The sequence below is a fragment of the Toxotes jaculatrix genome, chromosome 5 (genome assembly GCF_017976425.1).
Source record: "Toxotes jaculatrix isolate fToxJac2 chromosome 5, fToxJac2.pri, whole genome shotgun sequence".
Taxonomy (NCBI): Eukaryota; Metazoa; Chordata; class Actinopteri; family Toxotidae; genus Toxotes; species Toxotes jaculatrix.
The window spans coordinates 1,380,724-1,402,583 of NC_054398.1; the positions used below are offsets into that span (position 1 = coordinate 1,380,724).

Below are 21,860 nucleotides of genomic sequence, written 5' to 3' on the forward strand. Positions count from 1 at the left end.
CATTTACAAACAATAACATGCAGACCGGAGAGATGAAAAACAGTAAGACAGAAATATGAATTGATAATAACATAATCATTAAATATAAGAGGGATATTAAATGGTGCCATGGGTCATTTGAAAACATATATTTTCAATAAATTCTGTGAACCTATATGAATTCATGTGTCAAACTGTGATGTTTAAGAAACGCGTAGAAACGTCCACTGTAGTGGACATGAAAAATAAATAGACTACTTAAAAGGTTTACTCAAAAACTACCTTCCTTCGACTATTATTATTATTATTATTATTATTATTGCCTTTTAAAATCAGGAATAGGTAAATTCGTTCCGTCCGTCTTTCCCGGGGACACCTAAACGCAACATTTAGCTCGCACAAATCCTCTCCGTTAATCGCCTCCCTTCTTGGGCTGTCAGGGATTCAGACATCATGCGGTCATCTGTGGGTGGTGACAGACCATAGCGTGTGTATACAGTCTGAGTGGCAAACAAACGCACACACACACATACGGGCCTGCTGAGACGGTGAACTCGGGGGGAAGCTCCAGCAGCTCAACGGCGATGAAAATGGATTTAAATGCCATCATAGAGCAAATGGAGACGGGAGAGCAGGACACTGCTCTGGCGGCTCTACAGAGCTACAACAAGGAGGTAAACACCGGCTCAGCAGCGTAACAACGGGGCGATGAAACATTAACTTTATCATATGTATATATATGTTCTGTAAATGCTGTCTGTTTCACTGCCTTAGCATAATTAGCTTCTGTTCAAGCTCTGTGTCATCTCAGCTCAGATGATGCTGCTGGCATTATCCTGCCGTATTATGGGATAGACTGTGGATGGTTGGCACACGGTAGAGTTTCACTGCTACAAAGCTTAAGGTCTTCGTTGCATCACCTTTGATAAAAAGCATTTATTTCGTAACGTTGCAAACACTGTGACAGACATATGTGACTCAGTTTGCCTTCAGATTTCCACCAGATTAATTATACAAGTGCTTCATATTATACACGGAAGCTGACATTTGAAAGTAAAGCTTATTATCTCCTATCCAAGAGCTTTAAAACCAGTTTCAAAGCTCCATTAATTCATGTTTTTGGCCACTTGGGGGCAGCACAACAACCTGTGAGCACAGCACTGACATATTAGCTGTATAATGTTATTCTAGCAAACATGTTATTTACACATCCACCAGACACAGAGCAAACATTAGCCCTCTGTTTGAGTGGTGTTCACCAGATCCTGGAAACCAAAACATAAGCTAAAAGTGTCTAAAAGGCTCAGCAGAGCTGGAGGGAACTCCAGAGTTTCTGATCGTTCTCTACAGGTGACACCTGTATTTATTTGAACCATTGTTCATATAGAAAAACAGTGGTTTGTTCAGCTTTATAATGAAAATGAAAACAGGAAATGTCCATCTGTATAATTCTCTCCTGGACACCAGAGAGGACGGGTGTCAGGTGTCAGTCAAAGCGAAACACCAAGAAAACTGTTCACCAGAAATATGAAGAGCTGGCCAAGATGATAAGTACTGCTGTGACTGCCACGCTCTGATGAAGAGTGGATGGAGGACAGGTGCACAGGTGTTCAGGGAGCCAGGAGAGGGGAGCCACACCCAAGCCAACACACACACACACACACACACATACACACACACATACACACACACACACACACACACACACACATACACACACACACACACACACACACACACACACACACACACATACATACACACACACACACACACTCTCTACATGTGCCTCTGTTGTGCTGCATTTACACTAAAGTTTAACATTTACCATTAATAACTGCCACTTGTGAAATCAGAGTTCTAGCATTAGTCGGGTGAGGGTGGCTGCAGTCGTCCACCAGTCATAGGGTTGATGGTTGAATTCCACGTCAGTGTGTCCTTGACCCTGAACCAGTGTTTGTTCCTATTTGTTAGCTAAGTGCATTGTAGTTTTACTGTCATCTTTTACTGATATCCAGTTTTAGGATAGCGTTGACTAAAATACAATGTTGAATGAAAATACAAATTTGTTTTGTTTTGTTTTTTAACCAAAAACCATGCAGAGTCAGGGGCAGTACTTTATCAGCCCCCAGTAGTGTCTGCAGGTATTCCTGTCAGGCAATGACCCCAGCCACCTCTAACAACAAGGTAGGACAAATTGTGTGGCCTAAGAGGCAAAAAACTTGTTTCTGCTCATTAAACTTATGCTTTGAATGCAAGGTAATAATGAAGGCAGTCAGATATCTGATTACCCCCGCTTGGTTCACAAAGAAAAGCTTAGGGAGGCTAATGTGTGCTGCTCTTTATCAGAGACGAGGAAGTTAGCCAGACATGCATTTGCCAAACCAAACAGTTAATTTTTATTCTTGAAATCTTTTCTGTTGTAAAAATCCATTTGAAAACACGTCCAATAACGTATACATCTCATTCTAGGCCACTGGGGGAAAAACTGTGACCACATCTGTGGTTCTCACCAGTCTTAAAGCACCAGTGAGCCTCAGGGGGCAGTAATGAAGGTGAGGCAGTGTAGGAAACTTGGACTTCTAAATTTACAAAGTTAGATTTGTACCAGAGAGAAGACTTCAGGAATGAAGACTGCTTGGTTTGACGAGTCTACGTCAGCTTCCCCTGAGCATCTGCTTCCCAAGCTTGAGCTCTGTGATGCCTTCTGCTTGCCCCAGGTGAGCAGTGCTGCGTGGATCTCACAGAGCCTTTAACTGTGTGGGAGTTGATCTTAAAGGCAATAGGATTAGATTCTCTGATACACAAATAGAGACTCCCACAGCCCCGTTAGATCCTGCTCTACTAAAGCGCTCTCAGAGATGAGGAGCTTAGTGTTGCAGGAGACTCTGCCATGTAAGTCACATGGTCCATTATACACTGAACTCTGTATTCATGATGGCTTAAAAACTCGTTTCTTAACTGTTAAGAAACAGTCCTAACACCAGAAGGCACAAATAAAACACACAATAAGGAAATTCACTTTGAATGAACTGATTGTTATTTTTACCCAGTTTTCAAAAGTCTTGCCTCAGCCTTGTAAACCGCTTCCTGTTTAGTTAGATGTTGCCTGGCAACGCAAACAACAGAAATTCTGAGGCTCAGGATCTGCACATCATGTCAGGTTTGTTATCCCTTGAAGCAACAGTGGCTCGAGTAACTTCACATAGAGAGATATCTCACTTCTCCCAGGTGCCCCCTTTGTTTAGCAGGCCCTTGGTACAGTCCGGCCCAGGTGAACCTGTTTAACACTGCTCTTTGTCCAGTCTCTCGCTCTGATGGTCGGACATCCCCTGGACCTGCAGAACACTAACTAAGGAGAAAGGAAGTTACATTAATACAACTGAACAGAGCTAATGCAAAATGAACTGAATGTTCACGCTGCATTTAATAATTATTTATATCCAAATTCATGAAGGTAACATGCTAAATCAGACAAGATGGAAGTTGACTGTGAATTGTAAACCTGTGTGAAAACAAACTTACCTTGAGTGTTGATAGGAGATGGGATGTGAAAGATTTTCTGTCTCTTTCTCCTCCTGCCTTCCTCTCTCCTCCTCTTCCTCCTTTTCCTCATGCTCTGTACCTCACACTTTGCTATGTGCCCTCTGCTTTTATTTTCTTCAGATGAACCAGTGCTTTACATTCAGCAGGGAAGAAGAGCAGGACAGAGAGGTATTTTCTTATATTCGCCAAAGGCTTACAGAAACACTTCAGAGCTTTGACACGCACTTTTTTAAAACAGCATTTTTAAGAACATCTCAGATTTAGATGAATATTTACCCACAAATCAAAGTACATTTACATTACATTTACATTAACCAGTGAAAGATCTTCTCTAACACTCTCACCTCCTCTGTATCATCTGTCTCTCCCTGTGTGTGCACGCCTGGTGCTTTAGGAAGGGAGGTTACAAAAGGTACGAATAAGAAATGAGCAACATTTAATGCTCCTCCCTTAGAGAAACAGAGCCCACAGTTTATCTGCAATGTCATGTAGTCAGACAGTGGACTACGAGCGACTCACAGGGACTAACTACAATTCATGGCCAACTGAGTGACTGCCTCAGCGTGTCTGAATACTGGTCGTGGATGGTGAGGTCTAAAGATGGGGTTTTCAGTCTGTCTGTCCGACATGTTGCTCCACAGCAAGGTGTCTTCAAGATCGCCATGAAATGTACAGAGCACATCCCTGCTCCCCAGAGGATGCACCAATTTAAATAGCACCTCTGTTTTTACTCTCAAACTAAATCCAAGATAGACTGTGGGTGTTTGTCAGTAGATGATCAGTTTGTTTCCCTCTTAATCAGTTCAGAAGGTCAATGCAGATTACAAATCCATAAATCAGGGTAAGAGCACATTGTGGCAACCAATAGTAACAGCAGAGTGGAAGCTAATGGAGCGCAAATAAAGATTAAAGGAAATAAACTCACAACATTCTTTTAAAACATTCAGTTCAGACTTGAACTGAAAATGAGGTTGAACTCTTACTTTAAAAATCTGTCAGGGCAGATTAATGCACAATTATTAGCACAACTCTTACAGCATGAATATCGACCTCTGACCTGATTAAGCTGAATGACTGTTAGAACAGAGAACCTTAGAAATCTGTTTCAAAAAGAATCAAATTGGTTGTAAAATTGTACCCAACACGTTTAGCACATCTGCAACTGCCCAAAATCCATTTTGTCTTAACTTTACAACTTTACTATTACGTATGCTGCGCGTATGCTGTGCGTATGCTGCGTGTATGCTGTGTGTATGCTGTGTGTATGTCCCCAGCAGCTTTATGAACTGCCCTTGTTAAATTATTGTTTGTTCAGTTTATCTCCCATTGACCACATAGCATAGAACAGTGGTTAAGTCTGTGGGTACATTAGTTCAAAGTTCAGGGTGCAGCTTTTCATTCATTCAACCTTTACTTGAATCTCTTTTTAAATTATGTTGAAAAATACACAAAATAAATAACTCACAAGAAAATAAACAAACAACAGCAGAACGCATATAAAAGCAGGTACATGTTATCGGAGCAGTCTGTGATCATGGTTTTAAGTTGACCAACAGGTGCAACTGTGTTTAGTTTTCATGTGTGTTGTAAAAGTGTGTGCAGCACAAAAAGTAAAAGCAGTTTTCCCAAAATAAATGTTTGCAGACGGTTCTTAAAGCATTAGCCAGTCACTTAGATAATGACCAGTTTAACAAGGAAGTGATGTATGATGGCATGTTGCCATTTAGGGCTTTATAAATAAATACAAGCCAATGCCTGTCACGTCTTCCTGTTAGAGATGCCCACCCAACCCTTTGGTGCTGCGAGCCGTCGTTTATCCAGCAGACATGTGCACACACCGAGCGTACGCCTGCACACAGACTTTAGGAAGATATTATGCAAGAAGGCTTAGCAGACGCATTTATCAGAGCCAGTATTAGCTGCCTGCATCTGCTCACTTCATTAGACACAAGATATAAGTGACTCTGAAAAACGGTCGCTTGACTGCAAAGTCACTGCTGCGTTTACAAAAACAGAAAGATTCACAAAGTGAAATCATTGTGTTTCCTCTCAAAGAGCATGTTAGCCCTGTTAAACACTCATTACACGTGAAGTAGTGAAGCAGGCAGCAGCTTAAATCCAGCTTTCTTTATGTTGCATCAGTGAAACTGCTGTTCACTTTCTCGTTTGATTTTGCAGGACAGTAGAAATAAAGTTAACTGTGGAAAATAGCCTTTACATCCGTAGGTACACTGAGCTGAGCTGAATGCTGCGTATACCCAACCCTGTGGTTCTATTACTAAATCAATCTAAGAGAAATATAAATGGAAGAAAAGAAGATTTGAATCTTATTAGCAAACAAAAACCTAATTGTGAAAATGAATCCGTACAGAATATTTAATGTTTAAATTAAACATAAGACTGAATTTATAGCAGTCACAGGGAGAACATGCAACACATATGAACTCAGGTGGTTTTCAAAGTAAAATGTGTCAGTTCTCTAAATGGAATGGTATTTTAATTCAATGGCCTTTATTTGCTTCCATAAATATAAAGCTGACTTGACAGTATTTGTTGTGTGACACAGCATCTGGGGGAGCTGGTGCTCAGTTTCCTGAACAGGGAGTTGCAGCCTTCCTGTCAGCTGGCATGTCTCGAAACAGTTCGCATCCTGTCCAGAGACAAACACTGTCTGGACCCCTTCATCAGCCGCTCTGCCATGTCCACTCTCGCTCGCTACGCCGGCATCGCCATGGCCAGCACCGCCATGGCCAGCACTGCCACACCTGCTCACAACGAGCTGGAGGAGGGCCGAGGTAAATCCTGCCAACCGCATTCGTTCTGTTGCATTTGAATATTTTTTTTTATCCATGGTTGCTACTTGAATCCATTTCTCATTACTCATTACTTTGTATTGACTTTGAAATCATGTCTTCTCCAAGTGGAGGGTGAGGGGGGAGAGGGGCAAGGAGCCGATGAGGTGGTGAAGGAAGCTTCCCCTCCGTCAGAAAACCCTGACCAGGAAGTGATTGTTGAGGCTCTCAAGTCCATTTGTAACATCTTGCTACACAATGAGACAGGACAGGTCAGTCCATAGTCCATACATTTACTTTAAATCTTCAGATTGTGTCTGTGCTAATCCCTAACATTTATCTCTGGATGGATGGATGGATGGATGGATGGATGGATGGGTGGATGGATGGATGGATGGATGGGTGGATGGATGGATGGATGGATGGGTGGATGGCAGGTGGTAGCTGCAGATCTGCAGCTGATAAAGGGAGTGGCAGAGAGGCTGAAGCAGTGTCATGATCCCACCTGGAACCATGAGGTATGGATGTCAGTGGGGGTAGATGTATTCATGTGGACGTTGTAGCCTCAAAGTGAGAGGAATCAGTTGTGTTGTGTTGAGTCCGTGTGCTGAGTCCATGCGTTGAGTCCGTGTGTTTTGTCCGTGGTGTCCTGGATCTGTCAGATTGTTTGAAGCCTCAAACATGGGCAATGGGAATCTCTTCAAATCCGACACAAACGTCCACTGGGACTGAAAAATGAACTGGTTAGAATTCACCATGACTGAGGAACAGTGGCTTGAGATAACTTCTGTTATGAATCCAACAGATAGATCTGAATAAGTTCTGAGGTTTGATATCCACAGTGGATGAGTCTCCATGCTTCTGCTGTCTCTGTCCAGGTGCGTTTCTTTGACTTGCGCCTCACCTTCATGCTGACTGCCCTGAGAGTGGACGTCAGGGCACAGCTAGCTCAGGAGCTTCATGGCATCAGTCTGCTAGGTAACTCGTTTCACGCGTAATCAGTGTAACAGCGACACTTCTATCTGTTCTATACTACCGGCCCAGTTAACCATCAGTAACCACTAGGTTACTGTTCAGCATTGTTCAAAGTAATCAATGCTAACCTGCTCACCTTCTACGTCACCAACATCTGTAACACCTGGGATGTTCTGAAGTCCAACTGAGACATGAAAAATGATAAAACATATTTTGACAAGCTGTTACAGAGAGTATAAGTTGCTAACTTCCTCTGTGTTTTCCAGGAAACCAGTTGGAGGCCACACTGGGTCTGTGTTGGCCAGATACATTGGAGACAGCCAGGGCAGGGTTTGAGGGCGTCCCACCTGAAGAGCTACCCCCACTGAGTCGGCAACAGACGGAGCTGGCCATGGAAATACTGAAAATCCTGTTCAACGTCACGTTTGACACGTCTAGGCGCAAGGTCGACGAGGTACCGAAGAAAAATACACATTATACACCATTTTGTTATCAGCATTATATTAATAATTGTGAATTATGTAGTCAGAAGTCATGGGTACAGGAGTACAGGAGATGTAATAAGTTACTTTTCAAACTTGTTTTAGGGAGACTTTAAAAGAGACATGTTACCAACATGTATGTGACTGTAACGTCTGTGTGTGAAGGAGGAGGCAGCAGAGTACAGACATTTGGGAGCCATGCTGAGACACTGTCTAATGAGCCGTGCAGATGGAGAGGAGCGGACCGAGGAGTTCCACGGGTGAGAAAACACACACACACTCTGCACTGGTGTCGTCTGCTGCTCTGTGACACTGTCACTCTAACTCCGTCCCTCTGTGTTTCTCAGCCACACCGTTAACTTGTTAGGTAACCTCCCTCTGCCCTGTTTGGATGTACTGTTGATGCCCAAGGTGCAACAAGGCTCCATCGAGTACATGGGGGTCAACATGGATGCTGTCAACATGCTGCTGGAGTTCATGGAGAAAAGACTGGACCGAGTGAGCGAAAAATCGTTGTAAAATATACTAGAATAATATTATACACATGGTACTTGTTTGGTTAAAGACAAGTATCGCTTCTTTTCTTGGAGGTAAAAGCAAACACACCACTGAGAACAACCAGGCACTTCGTCACTAGGTGGAGCTGTTAACCGATGGATGAATGGTGTCCATGAGAAATAACATGGCATCTGGTTACGAGTTAGTTACAGTTACAACTCTGTGAAAATGTAATAGATCGAACATCATCCATCACAGTTTACAGGCCGCCTTCTGCTTCAGCTCTCACCTTACTTACTTATTTGCTAATGTAGTCCAGTTACATTAACAAATAATAGCAAATAGTAGCTGGACAAGACTATTTGTTGTATTTATTATGAAATTTTTTCTTGTAATTTCATAAGGGACATAAGCTGAAGGAGACCCTGCTCCCCTCACTCAACCTGCTAACTGAGAGCGGGCGCATCCACCGAGAGACCAGGAAGTTCCTCAGGTCGAAGGTTAGTGCTGGGCCAGAGGAAAATCAAATCCACTGTCAGTGGAAAGGACATTGGGTGTTTTGATGGCTCAGGTATCCATGTATACATAATATATATTTTATATATATATATAAATACGTGTGTGTGGGTTTAGGTGCTGCCGCCGCTGCGTGATGTGAAGAACAGGCCAGAGGTGGGCAACGCTCTGAGGAACAAACTAGTCCGTCTGATGACGCACATCGACACTGATGTCAAGGATTGTGCTGCTGAATTCCTCTTTGTTCTCTGCAAAGAAAGTGGTGAGGAAAATATCTTTTTGTGGATTTGTTTCAATAATTCACGTTGATTTACGTATGACTGACTTTAAACCCGTGGCTCACTGCGACATCGACCACCTCCACGGATCAATTCAGCTGTCATGACTATAAATCTCGGCTTGTACAGATTGAACTATCGCTTTGAGATTCAGATCTTTACGTCTGCCACCGGGCTGACGTAAAGATCTGAATCTCAAAGCGATAGTGAACTGGATCAGAATGTGGATCTAACCAGAGGCTTGTTGGACTGATCACCTGTATGAATGGACTGATGTCTTCTGTGTCAAAATGCTTCCACATTAACTGTAACGTGTTTTCTGTCCAGTCTCAAGGTTCATTAAGTATACTGGATATGGTAACGCTGCGGGTCTGCTGGCTGCCAGAGGACTGCTTAGAGGGGGCAGAGACTCTGGGATCTACTCTGAAGATGAAGACTCTGAGACAGAGGAGTACAGAGAGGCCAGGGCTCAGTCAGTACCACCTTAACTCTGTGTCTGATGTAGTGTTTCATCGCACCATTTCCAAAAATATTAGTTGGTAGCTTTAAGAAATGAACTTAACCAAAGGTCCATCCATTTTCTGCTGGTTAGGATCTGGTTCATGGTGGAAATAAGCTGGGAAAGGTCGCTCAGAGGTCATTTAGCTCTCACCCCACAGGACGTTCACACCAGATGGAATATATAACCCCACCAGCATGTTCTGGGTCTGCCAGAACATGCTGGTGGTCTCCTACCAGTTGAATATGCCTGTAATACCACCACAAGGAGGCGTCAGGGAGGGACCCTGATCAGAGGCCTGAACCAGCTCAACAGACTCCTTTTAACACGAGGGAGCAGCAGTTCTGCTCTTAGCTTCTTACCTTAATCTCTAAGGATGAGCCCAACCACGCTGAAACCCGTTTTGGCCAGTTGTATCTGTAATCTTTTTCTTTTTCTCACTAACCAAAGCTTGTGATCATAGGTGAGGGGTAGAACATGGTAGGAGAAGGGTAAGAAGGGTAAACCCAGAGCTTTCCCTTCAGGCTCTGCTCCCTGTGAACCACCTGAATGAAATACAGACACAGCTCTCAGTCTGGACAAAGACGAAATGATTGTAGTAATGGCTCCAGGACTTCATTCTTCTCTTGTACCCTCCCATATGCTACCTGGACAGACATGGTCATAAGTCCACTCCATGTCCACAAAGCACATGTGGATAGGATGGGCAGTCTCTCGTGACCTCTTCTGTGTCCTTGAAAGAATGAATGTCTGTCCTAATGTTCCACAACCAGGATGAAATCTGCGCTGTTCCTCCTGAATCCGAGGCTTGACAGTCTTCCTTCCAGGACCCTGGTTTAGAGTTCGCCCAGGCGGAGCAGTTTAACACCCTAATAATTGGATCACAGCCGTGACCAGAGAAGCCACAGTCCTTCCGGCTTCCTAATACCTGCATGCAGCTTCAGGAGTCATCAGGGCTAACCAAGCCTGGAAACACTACCCTTTACTTTGCTTCCACAGCAGGTCTGACCCTCTGGGCACAGCTCTGAGAGGCTGCCTTAAAGGCTTAAAGAGATTCAGTGTTCTCAAGCTCCCTGAGGATACAAGAAAAAATTGTAGGGAGGTGCGAGTTGAAGATTTTGCAGACAGGGCCTCACGTTCGGGTTTACGAGGTCTTTCTGTCAGCTTCTCCATCACCTGGTCCAATTCACAACCAGGTGAGGATCAGCTGACCCCTCCCCACCCAAATGTCCAAGACAGTGGGGTTGCAGATCTAATGATTCAGCTGAGGAATTCTGGGACCAGGTCCACTGAACTGTTGATCAGTGCACAGGCAACGTCAACAGTCACAGAATGTAGATATGCTCCAGCTCTGGCTCTGAGGTTTTCATCTGCCGTTTGTCCAAATTTCCAAGTTTCCAAAAACAGCTACTTAATGGACATATAGGTGAGAGTGTAGTTGGCTAGGACAAGATTTAGCATTGAAGCTTCAGATTATTTACACCTTTAATTAAAAAGAAATGTTGCTGTTTTCTGTTCTAACCCTCTCTCCCTCTGCTCCGTCTCCAGCATAAACCCGATAACAGGAGTTGTAGAGGAGGACCAGCCTAATCCCATGGAGGGAATGACAGAGGAGCAGAAAGAATATGAAGCTATGAAGCTGGTCAACATGTTTGACAAACTGTCAAGGTCAATAAACACACACACACACACACACACACACACACACACACACACACACACGCCCTGGCCAGTTTGACCTGACCCACACTGCATGCTCCTGTCACTTGTAATCACTTTCAGAACAGTTGTAGTGTAGTTTGATCTTATTTATAACTAAAAACAAAGGTTAGACAGAGCACGCTGAGAACATGGCTCCCACAGTACAACCTCCAACCAAAGTCAGCACACCTGTGAACCACTGCGACAAACGATACCTGTGATCACTGCGACACATTTAATTACACCTGTGATTTTCAGTTAAGGCTAATTGAATGAAGCTGTGACGAGCTTCCTCACTTCTGGTCTGGGCTGTTTCGAATGCAGCGCGGCTCCACGAGGCGAGGGACTGCCTCAGCAAGTAGGAAACCAGACTGTGAGACTAGACAGAGATGGAAGAGGGTACAAGAGCATCAGCGGGTTACTGATCATAAGCCCACAATTAGCTATTTCCACAACCTTACACTGACACACAGATGGGTTGGTGCTTCTGACGAGGATCATCTGTGGTGACTGATCAGTGTGAGGGACTCTGCATGAAGTCAGCCAGCTGCTGCATCATAGTTTAATTAGTTAAACTTTCTATTTTCTCAGATCAGCTACCTTCATTCTTCTTTGGCTTTGACAGTTCACAGTGACAGAGTCAGACTCAGTCCAGCCTGTTCTCGTACATGTGCTCATTTTTAGCATTTTAACCACTGGTCTCTGCAGGAACAACATGATCCAGCCCATGCAGCTCGGCATGGACGGCAAGATGAGAGAGATGACTCCAGACGATCTGCTCAAACTCACCCACAATCCTTTGTTCCAGCCAGGAGAGCCGGCTAACTCAGACAGTGAAGACGAGGCTTAGCCAACCCAGAGAGGCAGAAACAGATTTAACTCCTGTGACAATCCCTGCAGATCTGTCTGCTTATTTAAAATATTCACACGCCACACTGTCCGGCCTGCTCCTGTTTGTTTGTTCTGATGGGAGGAGGAAAGTTGGGATTAGTTTAGTCAGAGTAAAACTCAGCGCAGAGACATGGGAGGTGACTTAAAGGACCATATCACTGGCTTTGTATCTACTACTGCTGACCATTTTCCAAAGAGTATCACCAGTGTGCAGATTCGTTTTCTTCCCTCCAGACGTTTTGTTTCAATCCATTTCAGCACACTGTAAAAAAACTGAACATCTTCACTGTGGAAAAAAAATATAGAATTAAAATTGTAAAATATAGAGTTGTTCATTCGAGGGAGATTTGGTTTTTGGAAGGTTAAGATGTGACATCGTTCCTCAGTCAACTCAAATAATCAACAGTCTCCAAATGGCTCCTTCATTAGATTCACACAGCAAATGTTAGCGTTTGTGCACACGTCAGAGGGTGGTGGAGGAAAAGCCAAAACCTCAGATATCGGAGCGTCCTCGAACACACCAACACAGAAACTTTCCTAAGCAGCCCTCTGCTCACACCTCCATCACTACAGGACCAAAGCAAAATAAGAATAAGCTCCAGTGTCTGCAGCCAGTTTCACTTCTGTAAAGCTGATTTTCTGGTTGTTAGTGAAGAAAACATCAGTGTGGGCCTTTAAATCATCTCCTGTCTCGAAACAGAGACACGGTGACAGTGAACGCAGCAGAGCTTTGTTTCTGACAAACTTTTCATTTATCGTGGATTTTTGGTTCATCACAGGATCAGTGATTCGTTACACTTCATGTTTCTGTGCATGTCTCTGTGTGCCTGAGCTCTGTGTGTGTATGCTCATGTCATCTTTGACTGGTCACTGGTATTTCTCCATCACCTCCACACACACTGTGTGCTGTGACCAGTACTGGCTCCACAGTGTAAAAAAACAAAAAAACAAAAAACAAACAAAACACATCAGCACCTCTCTGACACAAAACCTGAACCTCAAACGCATCGCGGAGGTGGTGTGTGTGATTCAGGGTTCGTTATTTCAGCATGTTAAGGATCAGAAGGTCACAGTGTGAACTGAACACTAACTGCAAACACAACAGCTAGCTGGGCCCACCTGACACCTGAGACCCAAACCACTAACAGCATGTTATCCCAGTAGTCTGGATTGGATTTGTTGAAGTCTTCGGTTTTGAGACTTCAACAAACTTCCCTGTTACTGTTACTCAGGAGAATCCACAGAGCGCTCTGTCCTCGGTGTGTGTGCCGTGATCTCTTCACAGCAGGAAACACTGGAAACTAGTCTGTATCTCTGTCTGAAGCTGAACTTTGTAGGAACATTTTTTTTTTTACACATTGTTGAAGCTTCTCACGATCAGATAAAGAGCCGTGGTTTCTCCTCCTCGTGAGAGCAGGAGAAACTATGAAAGCTAAAGAGACGTTCAGCCTGCGACGGTGGAATCAGCTGTATTTTTGGGACAAAGAGAAAAATAAGACTGAATTTTAGATGTTTTTCATAAAGCCCGTCAGATGCTTTATTTTTAGAAGTGAAATGTGAAACCGCTGACAGATGTGTTATAATTTTAGACTGAAGAAGACATATTCTTGCAGAGAGTCTATAAGCTGAAACACGTTATATATTAACTGTATTCTCCTTTATATAGCTGCTAACTACCATAGACTGTAATATGCATTAAATGTGTTTAAATGGCAGAATTGTCTGGCCTTGTTTTTGGTGCTGTTGTGGTTATTAGCAGGGAAAAAGAAAAGTGATGCACCATCATCATTACGACAGGTTTAACCCACTCCACTGTCACAGAGGCTGAATTCAGTGTAACAGCAGAGTCACTGAAAGCCCCTCACTCTTTCAGACTACACCTCAGGACTGCCAGGGTCCTGCAGCACTCAGTTACACCTGATTCTTCAAAACAAAACTACAAGTTCTAATGAAATATTTTGTTCTTATTGAGTCTGAATACAAGTTGCTTTGGACAGAAACCAGCAAATGACTCGTGGATTTGGCTTCTGACAGTGATTTCATTCCTGCTCAGTCATAAATGTGAATGTCCTGAGTGCAGATCATACCTCAGTGTGGTGCATCGGAGTCACAGAGGCTCCTGGTGGGGTTCAGCTCCCTCCATGTCAGTTAGCCGGTTCGTATCTGATGTCGTCCTATCTGCGGATGAATGAACTGAATATGATGATTTGATATCAATATAATTAAAGATGAGTGTGAACGAGATAATGACCAGACCAGAGTTTATCTCACCTCTCAGCAGGGAGAGCCTTTACATCTCAGTGCTACACCGCAGAACCTGGGAACGATCCTGGAGAACTTGTTAGAAAATGTAAGGGAAACACAAGTTCAACAGACAGTGTTGGATTCATTCGATTTAAAGATCCAATAAAAATACTGGATCCTCTGTTCAATGATGCTCAAACTTCACATTCCCAGTTTGTGATACAAGGACAGGAGACATTACACAACAGAAGCAAAAAGCAACAGGAGTACAAATTTATGACACAACTCAATCAACTTTTTAATTATTAACAAGTATAGGTATGGATTTACACTCTGTTCATAACTTTGTTTTTGTTTATGTTGTTTTGTACATATTCTGTGCGTGCAAGGCAAAGATAAACATGACAGTAGAAAATAAACTCTACCCCAGGATGAGACGGAGGCTCAGGTCGCTGACAACAGGGAGCTGAACTGAGGTCTGCTCTCTCCACAACACACACACACACACACACCACTCCTCACAACCACCCTGAGAGTTTGATAGACTGAATACACTCGTGCTGTTCTCTCACACAGTATCTGTGCACACTGTATACTGGTCTTTCAGTAGGATCTCTTCTGGTCCTCCTGTGATATGATGGACATAGTGGTTACATGTATGGTCGTCTAATGGAATGACTGAACCTGAATTCGATATGTGACACTGACCGAATGTCACATTCTGATGTGGCTTCACAGAAACATGCAGAGCTTTAGTGTCCCCTGTGTGGGTCTAAAAGGCTGAAGGTGAAAACGTCTTAACAAGGCAAAAGAAAAGAAACGGGAACATTTTCCCATGTGGATGGAGCTCTGAAATAATATTTAGTGTATACAAATTCAAAGAACCAGAAAATGGAACTAATTTCTTAAATTGTAAATGTTTTTTTTTTGTTTTGGGTTTTTTTTTTTACAAGATGTTTGGAGCCACCCCGTCATATGAGCTGTATTTGTAAGAAAAACTGGGAGGTATCTTAAAAAGAAAAGAAAAAAAAAAAAATCTACAAACATTAAGACAAAACCTTTTGTTTTATGCAGCTTCATCTTAGCCTGGATCCAAACCTTCAGGATGCCTCCCCCAGCTGAGCCTGAGTGAGCAGAACTTCAGCTGGGATAAGACCCAGCTGCCCCAGAGGAGCAGCCCAAACAAATATGGGAACAGATGTGGTTGAAACTGACACAGCTACTGAGACTGATGTGGACTGACTGAAATAAAAAGGCCTAAAATGAGGACACTGCACTTGGAGCGTTTCCTTAAAGCAAAGTATTCTTTGCTGTTTTACCTGTTAAATACCCTGAAGTTATCAGCTGGCTCTGCCTCTACGCGAGGAAACAGGATTCAGAGCATATCGCTGCTTTCTGCCTTCACGGTGTTAATGGAGGATAAAGTCAAAGAGACGGATGTGGAGTTCACAGTGACACTGCACAGTGGCAGTGTCACTGCTGAGGTCCTGCGGTGATGTTACCATCAGGCACTGTGGGGCGTCCTGACGGGCTGAGGCCACTGTTAGTCTGCTACGTCCCCGTCTCACCTGAGCTCTGAACCTCTGGAGACAGAGTCAGCAGGTGATTAGTTATTTTTAACAGGGGGATGCACCCATGTCTGTGTCCTGACTCCCTGTCTTCAACATTACATCCTTCCTGTTCATGTCCTCTGTCCTTCCTTCTCTCTCTCCCTCTGTATTCACTGCCTGTCCTTGTCTCCTCACTCCTCTCTCCTGCCAAAGTTTATTAAAAATCATTTAGTAAACTTAAATACACCTTCTTTATTTCGTTTGAGTACACACAGAGAGCAGGACCTGCTCTTCCTCCTCCATCTTCATCACCATCCTCACTGGATGGTTTGGTGACTGTGATAACGATGTGAAACATATGCTGTGGCCTCCACAGTCACGTTACACTGACATGTTCATCAGGGTTGGCCTTCATCCGTCCAACAGAGCCCAGAGGAGCAGCGACCCTGCAGTGGCAGCAGGTGGTGGCCCTTCACCTGTCTCTGGTCTGCAGCTACCTCAGCAGTCAGTGATGCACGGTTCTGCTGGCAGCACAGACAGCTAACGTTCTGCCTGGTGTTACAGAGACTGTGATGTGAACTGCAGGACCTCAGCAGTAAGTAGTTAAACATACCTGACATGTTGCAATACAGATTAGTTTGATTGACATTAAATAACCTAATATATATATATACTACTGCTCACACAGCCTCTGTGTTGACTAAAAGAAAAAAAAAGACCCTGGATGGACGTCACAGTGATCGGGAAATAAATCAGCTCAGTAACACGATGTCTGTCCAATCGGAACTTCTGGGTAATGATGAAAAAAAAAAAAAAGAGCATTGAGAGGAAACTGAAAATGGGATTTAAAAAAAACAGAAACTGCACCACGGAGCACGAAAACCTGTGAAATCATAATGATCATGTTTATGTAAGCAGGTGACGTTAATATGTATTTGACATGACGTGTTGATGAACTACACACACACACAGACGTGTTGGTAAATGTGCTTCACATCCACCCAGCTGACGCTCCTGTCACTCGTTTAGCTGACACCTAGCTGTGTCCCACTTCAGACTCAGCCTCCACGGAAGGACTCAGCTCTTGCTGAGCCTTAAAGGTGTGTTTAGACCAGAGGTGTCAAACCTGTTCCACAAAGGGCCGGTGTGGCTGCAGGTTTTTGTTCCAACCAAGCAGCAGCACACCAGACTTGACTCATTTAATCAACTGATCTCAGTCTTCAGACAGTTGATTGGTCAAACTGTGTGCTCTTCATTGGTTGGAACAAAAACCTGCAGCCACACCGGCCCTTTGTGGAACAGTTTGACACCCCTGGTTTAGACTGAATGCATATTCAATGCAAAGATGCCAGAGGATGCAGATTTGTCTGAGGATCATCTGTCAACACACACGGACACATCCTGAGGACACACGGTTGGTGTGTATGTTGGTAAGTAGCTACAGCTAACGCCTGTGCTGTTTGGGTTAAATACACACGGACAGCTGTCGACATCGTGCGAAAATCTCGGAAGCCTCAGACAAACCAAACCTCATCAACTCATGAAAAAACTTTCTGTTGAGTCGCTCGACCGTAGAGACGTTAGCTGTGAGCTAGCAACAAAAATCCGCACCAACCGTGAGCGCTAAATAATATTGATTCCTCAGACTTTCAGAGAGGACACCCCTGACGTGGGACACAGCAGCTGTTTTCCACCGGAGGGTACAACACTCAGGCCGCTCTCAGACCTCGTGTACCCACCCACTTCCTGATCTCGGTGATGTCACAGACCCCTCCCCCCTCTCTCTCCCAGGTGTGTCTTTTGGCCTCAGTGCACTGTTATTCAGACAGAGGGGGCTCAGTTCTTTGGTCTGCCTTCGTCGTGTGCTGTTTAAAGGCCTCTCCTCTCTCCTGTGTGCTGTTTCTTAGATCCGCTGCCGCTGCTGCTGACGACGCTGTGCCAGGACTCTTCTTCCTGTGGGACAGAGGACTCACTCTGGGGTTTTCCGGGGATTCGAATGCAGCCTGGATTGTGCTGGGGGTCTTGTCTTGGAGTTGGAGCTTCTCTAGAGTTTGGGCCAGTGCAGGGGCTGTGCTGGGGCTCTTTTTCTGAGATGTGGGGGTTACAGGAGGCTTTTCCAGGGTTTGGGTTAGTGCTGGGGGCCTCTCCGGGGTGGGCGGAGCTTTGTCGAGGGCTGCAGCCGGACTGAAGAGTCGGGGTGGTGATGCTGCTTGTTGAGGCTGACCTGCAGAGGAGGGACACCCTGAGCCCTTTGCTTCTTCCTCTCCTGGAGGGGGGTGCCTGGCTTCAGCTGGCGTCCCTCCACAGCCCATCCTTCCTTTCTCTGCCCTCAGCTCCTCCTTCTTTTCTTCAGCTGTGGATGAAGGACACAGACAGACGGAGGAGTATGTTTACATTACAGACAGAAAAGAAAAATGAAGAAAGAGAGTAAGTAGAAGGGAAGTTATGAGTGTGAAGGAGTGAGTGATGAACTCCTTTCTCACCCTCCTGAGATCTTTGTGCTTCCTCCCCACTAGATAGGTCTTCAGTGCAGGTGGGCAAGTCCCCTCTGTTGCCCCGGAAACGGATGGGCGACCTCTGTAACACTGCCTTCAGCTCTAAGAGAGTAGGAGACAGAGACAGAGGGGCTTCAGACTCACTGGAGACCAAGAGTTCATCTGAAATTCTCACCGTGTGCGAAAACAAACTATAAACGCCAAACTTGGATTGATAGCGAGGACTTCCCTTCCCACAGAGAGCTGAGGGGGGGCGCTGCCAAATGGCTTTCACACACTGCACTGCACTGAACTAAGGGACACTATGGTTTTCAGAAGACAGCAGAACCTCACCTTGTGTCATGGCCAGAGCGTCCTCATGGACGGACACAGCTCTGCGCTGTGGAAGGGGCTTCATGTGTTGGCGTGGTTTAGGAAGACTCTCTGAAAGTATGCAAAGGCACACACACACACACACGCACACACACACACGCACGCACGCACGCACGCACGCACGCACACACACACACACACACACAGATATAAACCAACCTTTTAGATCTTCAGCTACTAAATTTCAAACTAATTTTATTCGATTTGTTAGATAACATTGTAAATATTGTTATTCAAATGTAAATGCATTTAATTATTATCTATTTTAAAATGTCGTCTTCTCCTAAGTGGCTTCACAGTATTTCACACCTTGATCCATGTGACATGTTACATCTAGGTGATAATGCCCCTGAGGTGTGAAATGAGCGGGGCTGTTAGCATGGGGAGGGCTAACAGCTGCCTCCTCAGCTGTCTCTCTCAGATCCTGCCTCTGTAAACACTCCACTCTGACTGGACCACACCTGATTTCTCAGGAAAGGCTCAGAACCGTTGAATAACGTGGACGAACTGTTTGATTTTACTGAGACGAGTCCGACGCACCGTCTGTCACTGACTGTGCTTTCTCTGAGCGGTCCTGTGCGCTGGGACCCCTCCGTGGAGATGGGGCCGGAGGAAGCAGCTCTTTCCTGGGCGACGGTGTTGGGGCTGCACCCTGGGGACCCTCCTAGGGATGAAGATCAGAGGGTGCTCAGTGGGCTGTGATGCAAACAATATGACTGCAGTGTCGTGGCCGATATGAGCATATGGAGGCTGCTGTGGAAACAGGCCCTGGTTTGAGGTGACAGTATTTATTAGCCTCCAAGTAGCTGAAGTAAATGAGTCTAATCCAGCAGAGAGAATCCAGAGAGGTGTATCTAATAACATGTGGTCTACCCTCAGTGATATCAGGGTTTTTTTTCCAAAACTGATTTCAGTTTTAATTAAATAAGTCCTGTAATTAAACAAACTGTGATCCAGTGTTTTAATATTGCATTCCTAGGCTCTGTGTGTTCTCTTTATATTAACACACACACAGGCAGTGAGGATGGTTGGGCCTGAAACATCTGTAAACGTAGTGGACTGTCTGGTGTGTCACCTGTGCTGTACTCTCCCCTGGACTCCCATCCTGTGTGTGTGCTCTGAGCTGGACTCTTTCTGCTGAGCTGCTGGAGGGAGGAGCAGAGGACGGGCGAGCTCCTCCCCCTGCGGGAGCAGCTGGGGTGGGGATGGGAGGCTTGGCTGCGATGGCAGGTCTGGGTGGCAGGGGGCCGACGGGGCGCTCGGGGATGGCGGGCTTCGGGAGAAGGGGAGGGTCCGGTCGGAGGGGGTCCAGCGTTCTGATAGGATGCCTGGGATCTGCCGGGAAGAAAGCAGACAGGTGAATTATTGCTAATAGAATATCAGTGCAAGCTAAAGCTCTTAAGCCTCACAGGATAAATCTGGTGTCATTTCTTTATTCGGAATATTATCAACAAATCCCCTGAAAAGAGCAAAACTAACAGTGTGTTGCTGACTTCCTCACTCTGTCTCAGCCCCACAGACCAAATGCTTCTTACTTTAAAAACACTTCATAAATATACGGTTTTATTTTTTTTTTTAAGGTTCAGTTATGTGTTAAAACAGCTGAAGTTTTTATCAAAGAAACTGAAGGAAAACGTGACTTTGGAGGGGACTATTTTCAGCAGCGGACTGATTCACAGTTGGGGCTACTGTGTGTGTGTGTGTGTGTGTGTGTGTGTGTGTGTGTGTGTGTGAGAGATAGCAGTGATACCTGATGAAGTAGACATGGTTCTGGGCTTCATGTATGTGGGAGGTGGTTGAGGTTTTTCCAGGATAGCACCTGAGGGACAGAGACAGTGGCACAGCTGAGAGGCAGCTTTAATCCAAGCTGTACATGTAATGAACGCAGTATGAACACTGGGCTCAGCTGAGGTCATTCTAATTAAGTCACACAGCTGTGAGTGGATGGTGACTCAAGACTAGAAGATCAAGGATCGTCTTCCAGCACCATCAGAGCAGCAGTCTGCAGTCTGACTACAGATCACAGGTCTGAGTGATCAGAGAACAGATTTCACTCAGATACAGCAGAACACATGCACGTCATCATTAGACATTAAAATCTACTCTAAACTAAGAACAGAACTGTTGTTGTTTATATGGTTAGTTTTGCTTCATAAAATAAATAAATCTTACATAGATGTTACAACAGTGTGTGTGTGGGCACCAGCTGGTCCCTGTGGAGTCACTCTGATTTACCTACATTACAAAGTCAGATTCAGCCTTTCACACACCACACTGACCGATCACAACACACACACACGCACACACACACAGACACACACACACACAGTTACCTTCAGAGTTGGCCTTTCTCAGCTCCTCGTCTTTATTCTGCAACAAACACATTGGACAATATTTAACTACCACAACATTTCACTGACACACTCATGAACACAACACCTGTAAAGTGCTGCTGTTAGACTCATGGAATGACTGATCTCATCCTTCCTGCTAAAAGAAGAAATATGATGTCACATCCTGTGATGACTGTGAGTGTATGTTAACGAACTGTACATCTACACTGTGTGCACTGATCTGAAGTGACAACACACACATATTTACAACAGGACAAATAATAATTCAGGTTTATTACAGCTCATTGTTTTGTCCATCAGTCAGTTACAGCATCACTGAAGCTGATTGCTAAGATCTGAGATCACGGTGAAATCACTGCTGATCAGGTTTTAAATCAACTGTCAGAGTCTAACTCTGTCTCATTACACAGGAAAACTGTGTTCACACAACTACGGTAACTCAACCCATGGCAAACCAACACCGTCTAATCCTGTTAGAAGCGACACACACGCACACACATCCTACCTGGCTCGTCTTGGTGTCAGTGGGAGGAGTTCTGGCCACGCCCATCCTTTGTAGCATCACCTGAAGCTTCTGTTCAATGCTGGATGTGCTGTCGGACGCATGTTTCTGGAGGACAGCACATAAACAATGTGAACACACACACACACACGCACACGCACACACACGCACACACGCACACACACA

The 21,860-nt window shown here is 44.7% G+C and overlaps 2 protein-coding genes across 2 annotated transcripts in view; one reads left to right on the forward strand and one right to left on the reverse strand.

The window, feature by feature from the left end:
- The first annotated feature begins 395 nt into the window (after positions 1-395).
- ric8a (RIC8 guanine nucleotide exchange factor A) lies at positions 396-13,861 on the forward strand. The gene is made up of 14 exons (XM_041038426.1): positions 396-653; positions 3,646-3,693; positions 6,092-6,320; positions 6,447-6,589; positions 6,755-6,835; positions 7,196-7,295; positions 7,559-7,746; positions 7,940-8,034; positions 8,122-8,272; positions 8,677-8,772; positions 8,906-9,050; positions 9,394-9,538; positions 11,114-11,233; positions 11,975-13,861. The coding sequence occupies exons 1-14, from the start codon at positions 564-566 to the stop codon at positions 12,114-12,116; spliced, it is 1,773 nt and encodes a 590-aa protein (XP_040894360.1). The 5' UTR covers positions 396-563; the 3' UTR covers positions 12,117-13,861.
- Positions 13,862-17,202: 3,341 nt separating this feature from the next.
- Positions 17,203-21,860, reverse strand: part of carmil2 (capping protein regulator and myosin 1 linker 2) — a 33,959-nt gene continuing 29,301 nt past the window's right edge. Inside the window, exons 35-42 of the mRNA XM_041038686.1 lie at positions 21,678-21,782; positions 21,152-21,188; positions 20,569-20,637; positions 19,894-20,153; positions 19,359-19,482; positions 18,780-18,869; positions 18,435-18,548; positions 17,203-18,304 (exon numbers count right to left, since the gene is read on the reverse strand). Coding sequence (XP_040894620.1) covers positions 17,769-18,304; positions 18,435-18,548; positions 18,780-18,869; positions 19,359-19,482; positions 19,894-20,153; positions 20,569-20,637; positions 21,152-21,188; positions 21,678-21,782 — 1,335 coding nt within the window. The 3' untranslated portion in view covers positions 17,203-17,768. The remainder of the gene's footprint in view (positions 18,305-18,434; positions 18,549-18,779; positions 18,870-19,358; positions 19,483-19,893; positions 20,154-20,568; positions 20,638-21,151; positions 21,189-21,677; positions 21,783-21,860) is intronic.

Coding starts and splice junctions, on each gene's coding strand:
- ric8a (XM_041038426.1), top strand. CDS start 564: ATGAAAATGGATTTAAATGCCATCATAGAGCAAATGGAGACGGGAGAG. Junction 654..3,645: donor TACAGAGCTACAACAAGGAG/GTAAACACCGGC, acceptor TATTTTCTTCAG/ATGAACCAGTGCTTTACATT. Junction 6,836..7,195: donor ATCCCACCTGGAACCATGAG/GTATGGATGTCA, acceptor GTCTCTGTCCAG/GTGCGTTTCTTTGACTTGCG.